At 39.9% G+C, this 14,000-nt stretch overlaps 2 protein-coding genes across 2 annotated transcripts; both read right to left on the minus strand.

Annotated features, from left to right (window-relative positions):
- Positions 1 to 1,342: 1,342 nt before the first annotated feature.
- LOC116180178 (probable cytochrome P450 303a1) lies at positions 1,343 to 3,124 on the minus strand. The gene is made up of 3 exons (XM_031500045.1): positions 2,030 to 3,124; positions 1,863 to 1,980; positions 1,343 to 1,817 (listed from the first exon to the last, which is right to left on the minus strand). Exons 1-3 carry the CDS (start codon positions 3,067 to 3,069, stop codon positions 1,500 to 1,502), a joined length of 1,476 nt encoding a protein of 491 aa, XP_031355905.1. The 5' UTR covers positions 3,070 to 3,124; the 3' UTR covers positions 1,343 to 1,499.
- Positions 3,125 to 5,480: 2,356 nt separating this feature from the next.
- Positions 5,481 to 7,706, minus strand: LOC116181042 (probable cytochrome P450 303a1). The gene is made up of 3 exons (XM_031501273.1): positions 6,158 to 7,706; positions 5,994 to 6,111; positions 5,481 to 5,948 (listed from the first exon to the last, which is right to left on the minus strand). The coding sequence occupies exons 1-3, from the start codon at positions 7,195 to 7,197 to the stop codon at positions 5,634 to 5,636; spliced, it is 1,473 nt and encodes a 490-aa protein (XP_031357133.1). The 5' UTR covers positions 7,198 to 7,706; the 3' UTR covers positions 5,481 to 5,633.
- Positions 7,707 to 14,000: the final 6,294 nt, after the last annotated feature.

The following is a 14,000-nucleotide window of genomic DNA, read 5'->3' on the forward strand; positions in this document are numbered from 1 at the left end:
TCTGGGGCACTACTAGTACGCTCTTCCGTAGTCAGTCGCAAGAATTATTGCTCGCGCAGCTCTTCATACTTGTGCTCAATCTCAACGAATGTTGCTTTAAATGTTTTGGAAACTTCCGTAATTCTATCTTCAACTTTTTCTTCAATTGATGTAGAGACTTCTTCGATAATCTTTCTAGAATTTTCCTCCATCTTCTCGAATTTCTCTTGAATATTTCTAGAATTTTCTTTCATTTTCTCGAACTTCTCTTCAAAATTTCTAGAATTTTCTTCATTAATCTTTCTAGAATTTTCTTCCAACTTCTCGAACTTCTCTTGAATATTTCTAGAATTGTCTTCATTTTCTCGTTGCAACACCTGTTGGCCATTTTGGATTTGCTGGAGCAAATTGAGCATCGTTTCTTCCATTTTAGCGGCAGCAGATCTTGTTACAGGCATACACAAGCAGAAGCACTTAATTTAAGCTTACTTTTAATTAATTTAATTAATCCCACTTCTGACACCAATGTAACGTTATTTATAAATTCGGGTTCGATTTATATCAATATTTATTAAACAAAGCTAAAACACTATAAAAACCGTACAATTTATATCGATTCTTTATCACACACTTCGCAATTTATATTTCCGCGCTCGATCTCGTTCGGTAGTAAAACTGCCGCCATGTTCGGTCCGCAACCATTTATACACGCAAGCAATGTAAGTCCAGAACATCCGCGTACATTCTCGAATATTCCTACACAAATCTCACTATCGCGCGCGTAGAAAATTCCAGAGCGCCAAAGGCGACGTCATGTCTGGAGCGTTTCCGTTACAGTACTTTTTCGATCAGACTTCTCGATCAAAAGCTATAGACCAATTCCGAAAGAAAATTCAAAGGGCTGTAACTTTTGAACTAGTGGCCCAATCTTGGAACTCTTAGAAATTATGGATTCTACAGGCCACATTCTAGAAGAAAATTTTTTTTCCGAGTCGATCTGAGACAATTTTTTTAAGCCTCAAAAAAAGGCAGACCTTCCAATTTTTACCAAAAATCGACTGCACCAAAATTTCTCGGGAAAACACTTTTTCTTATTAATTTTGGTGCGTAGAATCCAAAACAATTCGTACTTTTTCGATCGGACTTCTCGATCAAAAGTAGGTAGGCCCCAAACAGGACAGGCCGTACGTGATTGGAAACGAGTATCCCTTTCCACGTTCCAAATAGCATCAAGGGAGACACCGCGATCGCCTAATGAGGCTGGAACATATCACGTCTATGAGTAGGATGTAGCCCGGAACGGCTGCTCCATCGTAAAGGGTTACGGCCACGGCCAACCGTTACACAATTACACTGCCAAGAGTGATCTTAAACATATATTTATCCTTCTGTCATGTAACATATCATTTAAACAATTATGTGAAGTAAAAAGACATTTAGGCTGTTTCAACGCCTAAACTCCTGCTACTTTTCAAATTGAGCATCAGGGCCACATAATAGCCAAAGAGATAATGTGCATATTATCGCCTAGTAATCAACGCGACAAACGGTTTCGGAGCAGGAACCATTCCATCGACGATCTCCTCCGTAGGGGGCTCACCAGGCACAATGGAAAAGTTAAATTGTTGAAGAAGACCAGCGACGAACAAGAAAACGTTTGCCTTCGCCAAATTCTCCCCCAAACATCTACGTTTGCCCAAACCAAAGGGAATGTAGTTCTCTGGGATTTGGACTCGACCATTCTTAATGAAGCGCTCGGGTTGGAAGGCTTCCCGGTTTGTCCATCCAGAACTCTCGTCCATTAGGACACCTCGTAGACTTCCAATGATAATTGTGTCCTAAAAGACAATTTTGTAAACGGTTTTGGGTCACTTGCGGGCTACCTTCGGTATGAAGTATCCGTTGAGGTGCGTGTCTTTTAGGGTTCTGTGTGGTAAGGAAAGACCGAGGTCAGAAAACATCCGGATCGACTCCAAAACCACGCACTCTACGTACTTTAGGCTGAAAATGATTGTCTTTGTGGACCCTTGACAGTGACCGTGGTGCTTACCGTGGCCGATCCTCCAAGGTTGGGAGTCGGTGCCGGCCTACGACTGCGTCAATTTCTTCTTGGGCTTTTGTTTGGATGTCGGGGTTTAGGGTGAGATAGAGAAAAGCAAAAGCCAGAGCTTTGGCAGACGTTTCAGTTCCGGCCATAAAGAGATCTAAGCTGATGGCCAACAGTTGGTCTTCGGAGAAGCTGGTTTTGGCACCTGGTGATCTTAGTGTGTCCAAGTAGGAATCTATCAGGCTACGGTGATCTGACGAATCGAAACTTTTCTTGCACTCTTCTACTTCCCCACGAACAAATTCCAAGGTCTGCTGATGAATGTTAACAAAGTTGCTGTACCCGGAGTACTGAGGGCAGATATATCGTAAGATTGGGAAATGACTGAATAGTGCACCATCCATGTGGACGTTGGATATTAGATCTGTTATTAAATGCTGTAGGTGTTTTACTTGCTTATCATCTGGACTATGTTTTCTAGAGCTCATCAAGGTCCATAGTGTGTTTAGTACGTAAACACCAAACATGTTGTCCACCCGCAGAACACATTCCCCTCCACCGTCGTCAATCTTTCTTCCAATGTCGTTGAGCATTGCTTGACATTCCCCTTCAATCATGTCGGACATGCTCTTCTTTCCCATTCCAAATTCCTTCAGATGCTTCATGATAAACGCCCTCTGCTCCTCCCAGAACTCACCGTCAGTAAATAGAACCCCCCTCTTCTTACCCCAGGTCCGACTTGTATAAAAAATTCCGTTAGGCCTACCATTAAACTCCTCCCTGGACGAAAACTCCCGGTACTCTTTTGGGCCGCAGACGAAGACTACGCGATCGACACCAACCCGTGCCCCAACCACCGGCCCGTACTTCGCCGCGAGCACCTCGGCCGACTTCGACATGGAACCGGTCTTTCGGCGCAACCGGTTCAGTTCCAGACCACAACCGATAATTGGTAGCCATGCCGGACCCGGAGGGAAGTTTCTCGGTTTCCTCGAAGTTAGGTACAGCAGACAGATGGTCACAATTAGAACTATAAACCACATTTTAAAGATATCGACTAAAAATGCGACATCAAGGTCAACCTTTTGGGTAGATAAGATAAGGTGTTTACAACTTCGTAATTACGAAATTAATGATATTGACTATTCAGTTGAAAGGTAAAGAGGAAAAAAGGAACCATACCAAATAAGATGTCTGTCATCGGGTCGAATTTGTGTGGCTGAGTGTGCAAGAGACATCTGGCGACCGATCTAGAGACCAAGACTCATGGTGATTTAAAACGAGGTGTACGCCCAGGTCGAGGGTATATTAAAGAAGGCATAGTAAAAGTTTGTTTGCAATTTGCCAATAGAAGGGTATTCCGATCACCCTCCCACTTCTCCCGGGTGCCTGTAGTAGCAAGATGACAGATGACTTTTCGATTGTCGAAAGAGGTACTCGCAAATGGCGATTGAGACGTCTAGAAAAAATTGGTAATGAAAACGGTTTGTCGGAAGAACGTCCTCTCAAAGGTAAAATGAATCGACTGAATGAGACATATCTATTGGTGAAGTCGACGCAAATACTTTGACAATGAAGCGGGTACTCATGAAAGGCAAGTGGAACGTCAGGACGAGACATACCTATTGGCGATGTCTAAGCTTTCAGTTCAAATATCTACAGACTGGAGTGTCGGAGAATTTTGAATATATGACAGGCGGTTAAAGAACCTCCTCCCCATTTCTCATCTACCAAGAAGGTCGATAGCATGGTACTACCATTTATTAAGCTATTTCGGTTTAAAGAAAAAGTTGTGCACAATTAATACTTGTTTGGGGGAGACCTTGGGGAAGACGAACGGTTTCTTGTTCGTCGCTAGCCTCCTGCAACAATTTTATTTTTCCATTGCTCCTGATGGTGAGTCCCCTACTAAGGGAATCGTCGATGGATTGGCGCCTGCTCCGAAACAGTTTGTCGCGTTGATCACTAGGCGATACTATTCAGCACATTAAAGGGAACCTCTTTGGCTATTATGTGTTTCTGATGCTCATTTTGAACAAGTACCAGGAGCACAGAAAGTTTAAGCTTTGTAACATCTCTTTGGAAATATAGTACTTTCAGATATATGTTACAGAACATAATGTGTAATTTAGCTCTTCACCGTGCAATTGTGTAGGATGTTTTCTTGATCTTGCTAAAGTTCTAAGGTAGCTCAAGAAATGATCGAATCAGGACCACAGAAGCAAAAAAAGGTGACACTTACTTATTTCGTACTTTCAGTATAAATTTTACTTTTAAAAACCATTGAATCAAGATGACAGAAGTACAAACGTCTGAAAATACGTTTCTAATCTAAAAATCGTTGAATCAGAGTCACAGAGGCGAGAGGGCATCTCTACTTATCATGCTCTCCTGATCTAACTTGGCCTCTAAATATCGTTGGATCGGGACTACAGCAGATAAGGATAGTGACATATGTTTGGTGTACTGTAGTGCACCTGAGAGATTCCAATTCTTTGAGTTCTTCAGATCCTTAAAGTCAGTCCCAACCAGTTTTTTTAAACCAGATTTTTGACCACCCGCGCAATTTTCACGCCTTTTTTATTTTTACGTTATTTGGATTCTTCTGATTATTCAATTCTTGCCCTTTCTTCAGATGCTTCGCTTTTGTCTTCTTCAGACTTTTGAAATACTTACATTTCTTCGAATACCTTCGAGCTTTCGGTTTTCCAAGATTGTTTTAATGTTTATTTTTGACACACTGACGATTTTTGGAATGCGTCGATGTCTTCGATTCCGGATCTTTCGATTTAATCCATTTCTTCATATGAATTGCACACTTGGGGTTCTTCAACTAAAGCCTACTCGTTCCCGTACAGTTGAAGCACCCATCGCGGGCGTCCCCAGGTGGCGAATAGGGGGACGGTCACACAGACTCGTGGTTCGGGGTGGGTAGTGACGTTGGTAAGTGGTTCATCGAGGCTGGTAACGACAAAGGCCATCTCCGAAGATAACGGAGCCGCTCTGGTACCGTTCGACCTCCGAGTTCGGGAAAGGGCTGGCAGCCAGCTTGGCCATGTTTGATATTAGGCCCGGCGTCTTGGGCAATGGACTCGTCAGCGATTTTAAAGAGCACCTCAGTGACTACCCTCCCTTTTCCCTTACTCACCTTCAGGGGAAGTCCCCTAACGAGTCTTGAACAATGTTCGAATTAGGACGACCTGTCCTGAATGTCTGCCAAGCACGCTAGTTGCTAGTCTCCGGTTTGGATGTCCTTCTTCTGGTAACTTTTTAATACCTAAAACCGCCACCCATCTCTTTCGCGCTGACGTGTTGTCGCAGTTGCCTAATGACTTTCACACATAACATATGCTTTGGCAAAGAACATTTTATTTGAATTTAGCGAATCTCAAAATCTAGCAAGGCCAGGAGAACATAATAGTGGATGCTCCGTTATACAATTACACTTCGAAGGGTGTGATTAAACATATATTTCCCCTCCTATCCTTTAACATAATTATATCATTGTAACTACTATGTAATACTAAAAAGATATTGTAATTAAACCTTAAACTTTCTGTACTCCTGATACTTTTTTAAAATGACCATCAGGAACACATAATAGTGATTATTGTCGTCTAGTAATCAACGCAACAAACGGTTTCGGACCGGGGGTCAATCCATCGATGATTTCCTCGGTCGGAGGCTGATATGGCGCAATGGAAAACTTGAATTGTTGCAGAAGGCCGGCGACGAACAAGAAAACGTTCGCCTTCGCCAAAGCCTCCCCCAAACATCTACGTTTACCCAAACCAAAAGGGATGTAGTTCTCCGGGATCTGGACTCGACCATCCTTAATGAAGCGCTCGGGTTGGAAGGCTTCCTTGTCTGGCCAACTCTCGTCCATTACGACACCTCGTAGATTTCCAATGATAACTGTGTCCTAAAAGACGATCTTTTGAACGGTTTTGGGCCACATTCGGGCTACCTTCGGTATGAAGTATCCGTTTAGGTGGGTGTCTTTTAGGGCTCTGTGTGGCACGCAATGCGCTAGGCCAGCTAACACACGCATCGACTCCAAAGCCACGGATTCCACGTACTTTAAGCTGAAACGTGCCATTATTGACCGTTGAGATTAAACGTAGTGCTTACCGGGGCCGATCCTCTATGGTTGGAAGTCGGTGTGGGCCGACGACCGCGTCAATTTCCTCCTGGGCTTTTGCTTGGATGTCGGGTTTGAGGGTGAGATAGAGAAAAGCAAAGGCTAGAGTCTTGGCACACGTTTCAGTTCCGGCCATAAAGATATCTAGGCAGACAGCCAACAGTTGGTCCTCGGAAAAACTGGTTTTGGTCTCTGAGGATATTAGTCTGTCCAAGTAGGCATCTATGAAACTACGGTGATCTGACGGAACGAAACCCTTCTTGCACTCTTCTACTTCCCCACGAAGGAACTCCAAGGTCTGCCGATGGACGTTAACAAAGGTACTGTATCCGGAGTACCCAGGGCAGATATATCGTAAAATTGGGAAATGGCTGAATAGTGCACCATCCATGTGGACGTTATAGATTAGATCTCTTATTAAATCCTGCAGGTGCTTTAATTGATTATCATATGGACTATGTTTTCTAGCGCTCATCATAGTCCATAGGGTATTTAGTATGTAAATACCAAAGATGTTGTCCATTCGCAGAACACATTTCCCTCCACAGTCATCGACCTTCTTTCCAATGTCGTTGATCATCGCTTGACATTCTCCTTCAATCATGTCCGACATGTTCTTCTTTCCCATTCCAAATTCCTTCAGATGTTTCACGACGAACGACCTCTGCTCCTCCCAGGACTCACCGTCAGTAAAGAGAACACCCCTCCTCTTACCCCAGGTCCGACTTGTATAAAAAACGCCGATGGGCCTACCATTAAACTCCTCCCTGGACGAAAACTCCCGGTACTCCTTGTGCCCGTAGATGAATACTACGCGATCGACGCCAATTCGCGCCCCAACCACCGGCCCGTACTTCGCCGCGAGCAGCTCGGTCGCCTTTGACATGAAACCGGTCTTCTGGCGTAACCGGTTCAGTTCCAGACCGCAACCGATAATTGGTAGCCATGCCGGACCCGGAGGAAAATTTTTCGGTTTCCTCGAATTTAGGTACAGCAGGAAGATGATCACAATTAGAAGTAGAAACCACATTTTGAAGATATTGAGAAAAAAATTTCATGCTACATCCTTGCAGCTTTCCGGGTAGATAAGATAAGGTGTTTACTTTTAGTTTTTAATTCCGTGATTATTACTAAATTAATCTACGACGGTGTCATTATAACAGATGTGATTACGGCTTAAATACATAGAAACACACCAATTATAGTTAGTAATCAAGTTGTCAAGGGATTTATTTCTGTTAACGCCTAAATTAAAATTATAGTTCAACAAGTATTAATTGTGCACGACTTTTTTTTAAACCGAAATAGCTTAATAAATGGTTGGGCAATAAGGTAGCACCATGCAGCGATGTTTACCTTTTTGGTAGATGATTAATGGGGATGAGGCTCTTTAACCGCCTTTAACCTCCTCCGACACTCCATTCTGCAGATATTTGCGCTAAAAGCTTTTACATCGCCAATAGGTATGTCTCGTCCTGACGTTCCATTTGCCTTTGTTGAGTACCCTCTTTGTTGTCAAGGTATTTGCGTCGACTTCACCAATAGATATGTCTCGTCCAGTCGATTCATTTTGCCTTTGAGAGTACTTTCTTTCGTCAAACCGTTTTCATTACGAATGGATATATTTTTTCTAGACGTCTCAATCGCCCTTTGCGAGTACCCTCTTTCGACAATCCGTTCTAGGGATATAAGGGAATACATCGGATCACGATAAGGAATCGAGGAGGAGGTTGGTAGAAATTATTTCCTTTCATTGAGACCTTTCATTAGGAAGGATAAAACCAGTTCCACCCCTCTCTCTTTTGATAAGGGGTCAGAAAGAAGGGCGATAGTCGGTAGAAAACGGCTCCTTTCGTTGAGACCTTTTATTAGAATACCATGAAAGATAAAACTAATTTATACCCCCCCATGAAGGGTAGAACGTGTGTTTTACGAATGATTTTGATGAAATTTTGTACCACTGTTCTCTCTAATGGTCCTGAAAGTTGGAAATGCTCTTCTGGCTATAGAACATATATTTATTAAATAAGGTATGAGCAATAAAATTTTGATTGAGAGCAGTCCGTGGAAATTTCAGGTCACGTTTAATAATCTTCAGATCGGTCCCCGGGTGTCTTTTACACACTCAGCCATAGGTAACATCGCGATTGCTTATGACGTTCGAATGGAGTCAAAATGGAGTCAAAAAGTGCAGAGGTCTCTTTGATATGGATTTCTATTTCCTTCTGTTTCAACTGTATCAAAGGCAAATCAGCATATTGCATGTTTTTAGCGCATTTCCACAAAAATAAAAAAAAATGCGCTATTGTGACCACTTTGTCCGTCCGTCCGTCCGTCCGTCCGCTAACTTTGCGACGCTACTAGTTCTTTATCTTAAGAGCTATTGTTCTACTTTTTTCGCTATTTGGTTCGTTATGGTGTCGATTCTTGTACCAAGGAAGGAATTTTTTCTGTACCGCTTACAAAAAAAGTTATTGTAAAAAAAACAAAAAACCGTTTTTTACATGTTCCATAATTTTACACTTTTGCCGTTTATTAACGATCCTAGAGATCGTTTATAATTTTGCATTGCTATCTGTCGCCTGCCGGTTGGTCTCTCCGTCTGTTCCTTTGTCTGTCTGTCCATCTATCTGTCCGTGTGAACGATAACTTTGTTTAGAAATGTTCGATCGCCTTTACATCTCCGTTAGTTATGAACTGAATTGCATGAAATTCAATATGGGCATAGATTTAGCCATATAATACGCAATGCCAAAAGTTGAATCGAATCGATTCAAAAATCACAGTGCCCTTTTCGCATCTCGACCATTTATAAACCGAATTGCAAACTTGTTTACTTATAAAAGTATTTGAATGAAATTTGATACATAGGCACTTGGAATAAAGGAAAATCAAACGCCAATTTCAAAATTTGGTTTTGCGCATGCGCAGTGCCAACTTTTTTGTTTATGGAAGAATTTAAACGAAATTTGATACATAGGCACTTGGGATAAAAGAAAATCAAACGCCAATTTCAAAATTTGGTTTTGCGCATGCGCAGTGCCAACTTTTTTTATTTATGGAAGAATTTAAACGAAATTTGATACATAGGCACTTGGGATAAAGGAAAATCAAACGCCAGTTTCAAAATTTGGCTTTGCGCATGCGCAGTGCCAACTTTTTTATCTATGGCACCATTTAAGTGAAATTTGATACTTAGGCGCTTGGAACAAAGGAAAATCTAACATTAGTTTTAAAATTTAGGTTTGCGCATGCGAAGTTCCAACTTTCTTATTTAGAAAAGCATTGAAATGAAATTCTTCTCATAAACTGAAATTGAAGTAGCACGTCAACAATGGATTGCCCATGTGCAACGCTATCTTTCATATTTGTGGCCGTATTTTTACGATTTTAACAGAAGTTGCATCTTACAAATGGGAAATGAATGCAAGTGGAAATGCGCTTTATGTAAATCGTTTACGATTACTTTTTAACTTGTTTTAACTGTATCAGTTTAGGTAAACACGAGGGTAAACATATTGTCATACCCCCAACTTTTGGAACAGAATGAGAGAACATTAATAACAATCTTTCTGTGAATGTGTTTGAAAAATAATGTTTTCCCAAATTTTACTATGTACTATTATGCTGTTTATGAGGATCAACCGGAGATTTCCCAAATGTGCATTTGGAATTAGCATTTACTGTTAGTACTTACTTTTATATAGCAAAATATGTCACAAGTGCAAGGAAAATCACATTTTATTAAGGAAATCGTGCGATACATACACTAGATTCGTTGCTAGATTCTAAATTTAAGGAAATATTCCAATCGTTGAGCTTTACTGGAAAAATGAAGCCTATAGGAAATGCCTCGGGAAATGCGAATGAAATTTCCCAAAAGCTATACCTATGCGAAATATACCAGGCGATCAAAAATGGCAGACTTAAGGCATTGGCCAACATGATTCTCTTCCAACAGTAATCGCTATCCATTGGCGGCGATTTTTTATGTGTCATGTCTCTGTACCACGATCTTTGCATTTTAAAGCAAACCGTTTTCTTTCAAAGCATTAAAATCGTCGTCGTGTTTTAGAAAATGACCAATATACACATTTAAATCGTGTTTAATACCTTCGAAGTTTAAGATTATTGTTAATTATATGTAATAATTTGTCGCTATTACAAGGTATAAACCCGTATAAACCGGTATAAGCGACAATCAATAGAACGGTGATTGTATGACGCTATAGATTATTCTGACGCGGGTTCGAACCCCCGAGCGCGCTTTTTTTTACAAATCCGTAACGAGACTCTTCAAGTATAATCTTCATACAGTACATTCGAGATAGGAGGGTCATCTTAATATCTCTTATTTAGCGAGATACGAAAAATTTGTGTGGCATTACGAACTAACCAATCGCATATTTAAACTTCCGGTGTCATTTCCAGTTTAACCGCAACTGGGTTGTTTTTCAAATACGAGTTCAAATACAATGCCTATGTTCTTTTTTTAATTTATTATTGAAAGTAGTAGTCTGTAGCTTCTACATTTAGTGTGTTATGGAAATTCTGATAACAGTAGCAGATTTTTCGAAAAACAGCGCCCATAGAAGGTGCTAATGGGAACCGTCCATCTTCGACCGTTTAAGCTAGGGAAAATGAAAACAAAATTTGGCATTTTTGGTGATATCACAGTTATTTTTAAAGATTTTTCAAAAATTTCAATAGCGTTTTTATAGCCACAAAAAAGGGCAACTTGTCCCCATTTAACCTACACTGTATCTCTTACCGTTGCGGAAGTGAGCCACACAATTAGATTTGCCTATATAGTATACGCCGGTCTTTCTCGAAAGTTCTCGAACACTCTACAATATTGTAGAACAAACACGTCATCTTTCCCGGAAAAAATGCTTCACATCCGTCTTAGTTTCTTATCGCCGATTACTAAACTCTCATTGCACCTCGATGTCTATTGGAATTTCTAGAATATTCGTTCCACTGTGTAAGACCCTCGTTTAAGTAAAAAGATCAATTTTAGGGATATTTCCGAAACCAGTCAATCAAAGTTTGATCTAACTATGGATTTTCACAGGTGATTTATCCTCGACTATCAGTTCCACTATCAAAGATGAAGCATTGGGTATATCGAGGTATGTTATATTAAAATGTACTACGGAATACTCCTCTCCTGTACTGAAAATAAATATTGTAATCGATGAACAAGAATCTCGATAAGAATAAGAGACGCACTCAAATGTAATTTAAGGAAATACTCCTTAAATGAAAAATAAGCATCTTATTTGATTTGATTCATCATATAATCAGATGATTTAATAGGAATTCGATGAAATTAGGCCCACTTTCACTTCCTGCAACTTGTGATATCACTATAGGCGCCCATAATCTTATCACTAATACTTTCAAGTGATTCGTTCATTAATAGGTGAATTCCACCCAAAATACATAGTGCAGCGGAGAGAGCCGCGAAATCGTTCAAAAAATTTTTTCGGAGTAGAAAGAATTGGGACCCACACCATTTTGTTCAGAAATGTTTGAACCTTCAGAATCTCGCTTTACGACATTTTCCCGTGGTCCTGACAAAAGTTATAGGCCGCTAAAGTTGAAATTTACTCATTTTCGCGCGCGCGACTAGACCACCGAAAGTATTTATTTTCTCAGCAACTAAGCGATATACATCAATAATTCCTTTTGTAAAATGAAAGTACATTTATAGCAGAATCTAAAGCATTCAATTTACCTACCTTGTTATGCACAGTTTTTAGAAAAATGACCGTCAACTTCCAAAATTCGTGTAGCAGATGAAAAGTGCGCACTTTGAACTCTCATAACTTTTTATTTCACGATATCGATTTCCAATATTTATAGCTCATTCGATGCTCCAAACCATTGTGATTATTTTATTTTCACTTATAATTGCACAAGAGGTTTGTATTTTACCGAGTAAATTTGGGTTGTTTAGGTAATGAAAATCTGTTACCTAGCAATTAGACGAGAAAAACTGTCAACTAATAAAAATGCGACACCGCAGGTGGAGCATTTTTAGGTTGATAGTTTTTCGAGTCCAATTGCTAAAAGGAAACAGATTTGAATTGCCACAACCCAAATTTATTCGGTTTAAATACAAACCTCGAGTGTAATTCGGCAGGACAATTTAACGAACAAGAAATTCACCAAACTAATCAATTATTGACAGACGTCAAACTAGTCATATGGGTAAGGATAATGCGATTATTGGTTCGAAAATGAATAAGTGAAAAAACCACTAGTGCATTTGTCGCTGGAAAAGTTGCAGGTAACTTTTTCCGCTGTCAAAGTGACAATTTCACTGCGGCTTATGCGATTTTTTATACATGAGTTGAATTGTCTATAACATTACCGTGAATTTTTCATAATAAAAAAGTTACGGTCATTTAAGTAAAAACCTACCGACCTCGCCGAGTCGGTAATCGCGAGTGAGACGGAGAGGGAAAGATAGTCAGCAGCGTTCGCTAAACAAGGAGCGATGCGTAATTTACTAAGAAATTTCTCTCCGAATACCAAAACTAGCTATTTAGGCCGTTTAGTTTACAAATGCATTCCGCCGAGTTGCATTGTAAAATCGCAAACAATTCATTAACTCCATGTATCTCAGTTCTTTGGTGAAATATATAGGTACAAATAGGTACCTTTCCCTGTAAATTTTGGGGGTTACTCCACATCAGGTATCTCTTGTGCTGTGCTGTATATTGCAAGATCAGCAGTAACAACGGTATGATTTTGTCCCAAAGATTCAGGCTTGTTTTTTGATTTCACTAGACGATTCATTCATTCATTCATTCATTTTTATTTAATTCCTTCGACAAATAACATTTGTATGGAACAAGTCAATATAACATTAATTAAACAAACGAACAGTTAAACAAACAAACAATTAAATATTGGAAGATATAAAAAATTCTTGTATGTTGTAGAAACACCCATTGACTAGATAATCGTACAATTTCTTTTTAAATTTTTTCCATGTAAGGCAAGTTCGATGGTTAGGATGGTATTGTAGCTCGCTGGTGGAGAATTCAAAAACGGCATAGGTATGTTATATTGAATGGTAGATACCGGAACTTACTTAGGAGGATTATCAGCAGGTACTTAGGCTGTTAAAGTCAGTTATCTGGTCGTTATCTAGTGATAGGTAAACGAGGAATTTGGATTTCTTCTGTCGATGTATCTCGCTTTTGAAAAAAGACTGTGCGTTGAATTTTTTTCGTCTGTTTCCACAGAATATGGCCTACTTATTCTTATTCTGTGACTGTTTCCTCATTGATGTCGAAGTTGCTCGCTGTGATAAAATTTCATTTTTTATTTGACAAATTTTTGTGAAATGTAGGTAGACACCCTTAGCAGAACATGTAATATTGACGTTTACTGTACTTGTTATGCCACTGTCGGAGAACATTTTCTGACCCGAAAGACCAATTTGCAAATGAGTGTAACTTTTGTTTGAAAAATGACCTTAAGAAAAACTGTTCAATAATTTTGTTCCGTAAGTATGTACCTAGACAACAAACTTCGTGGAATTTTGTCAATTTTCGTTGTCCGGCCAAGAATTGCAGTGGAATTATTTTTTTCGAATTTTCAAAAACTAATTTCAGATTCAAAAACCACCAAATACCAAATTTCGTCGAAATCAACATTTTTTCGCACCCCTATTGAGGGGTGTGTCCTTTTGCGGTAGGAATTTTGAAAAATTATTTGCAAAACCGGAAAGGGCATACAGCAAAACCTATTCAAAGACTCACCACCAGTCTCTGTAACTGTTGCTGAGAAAAAAAGAAACTTTACCACTTTTTTGAG

The sequence above is a fragment of the Photinus pyralis genome, unplaced genomic scaffold (assembly GCF_008802855.1).
Source record: "Photinus pyralis isolate 1611_PpyrPB1 unplaced genomic scaffold, Ppyr1.3 Ppyr1.4_LG9, whole genome shotgun sequence".
Taxonomy (NCBI): domain Eukaryota; kingdom Metazoa; phylum Arthropoda; class Insecta; order Coleoptera; family Lampyridae; genus Photinus; species Photinus pyralis.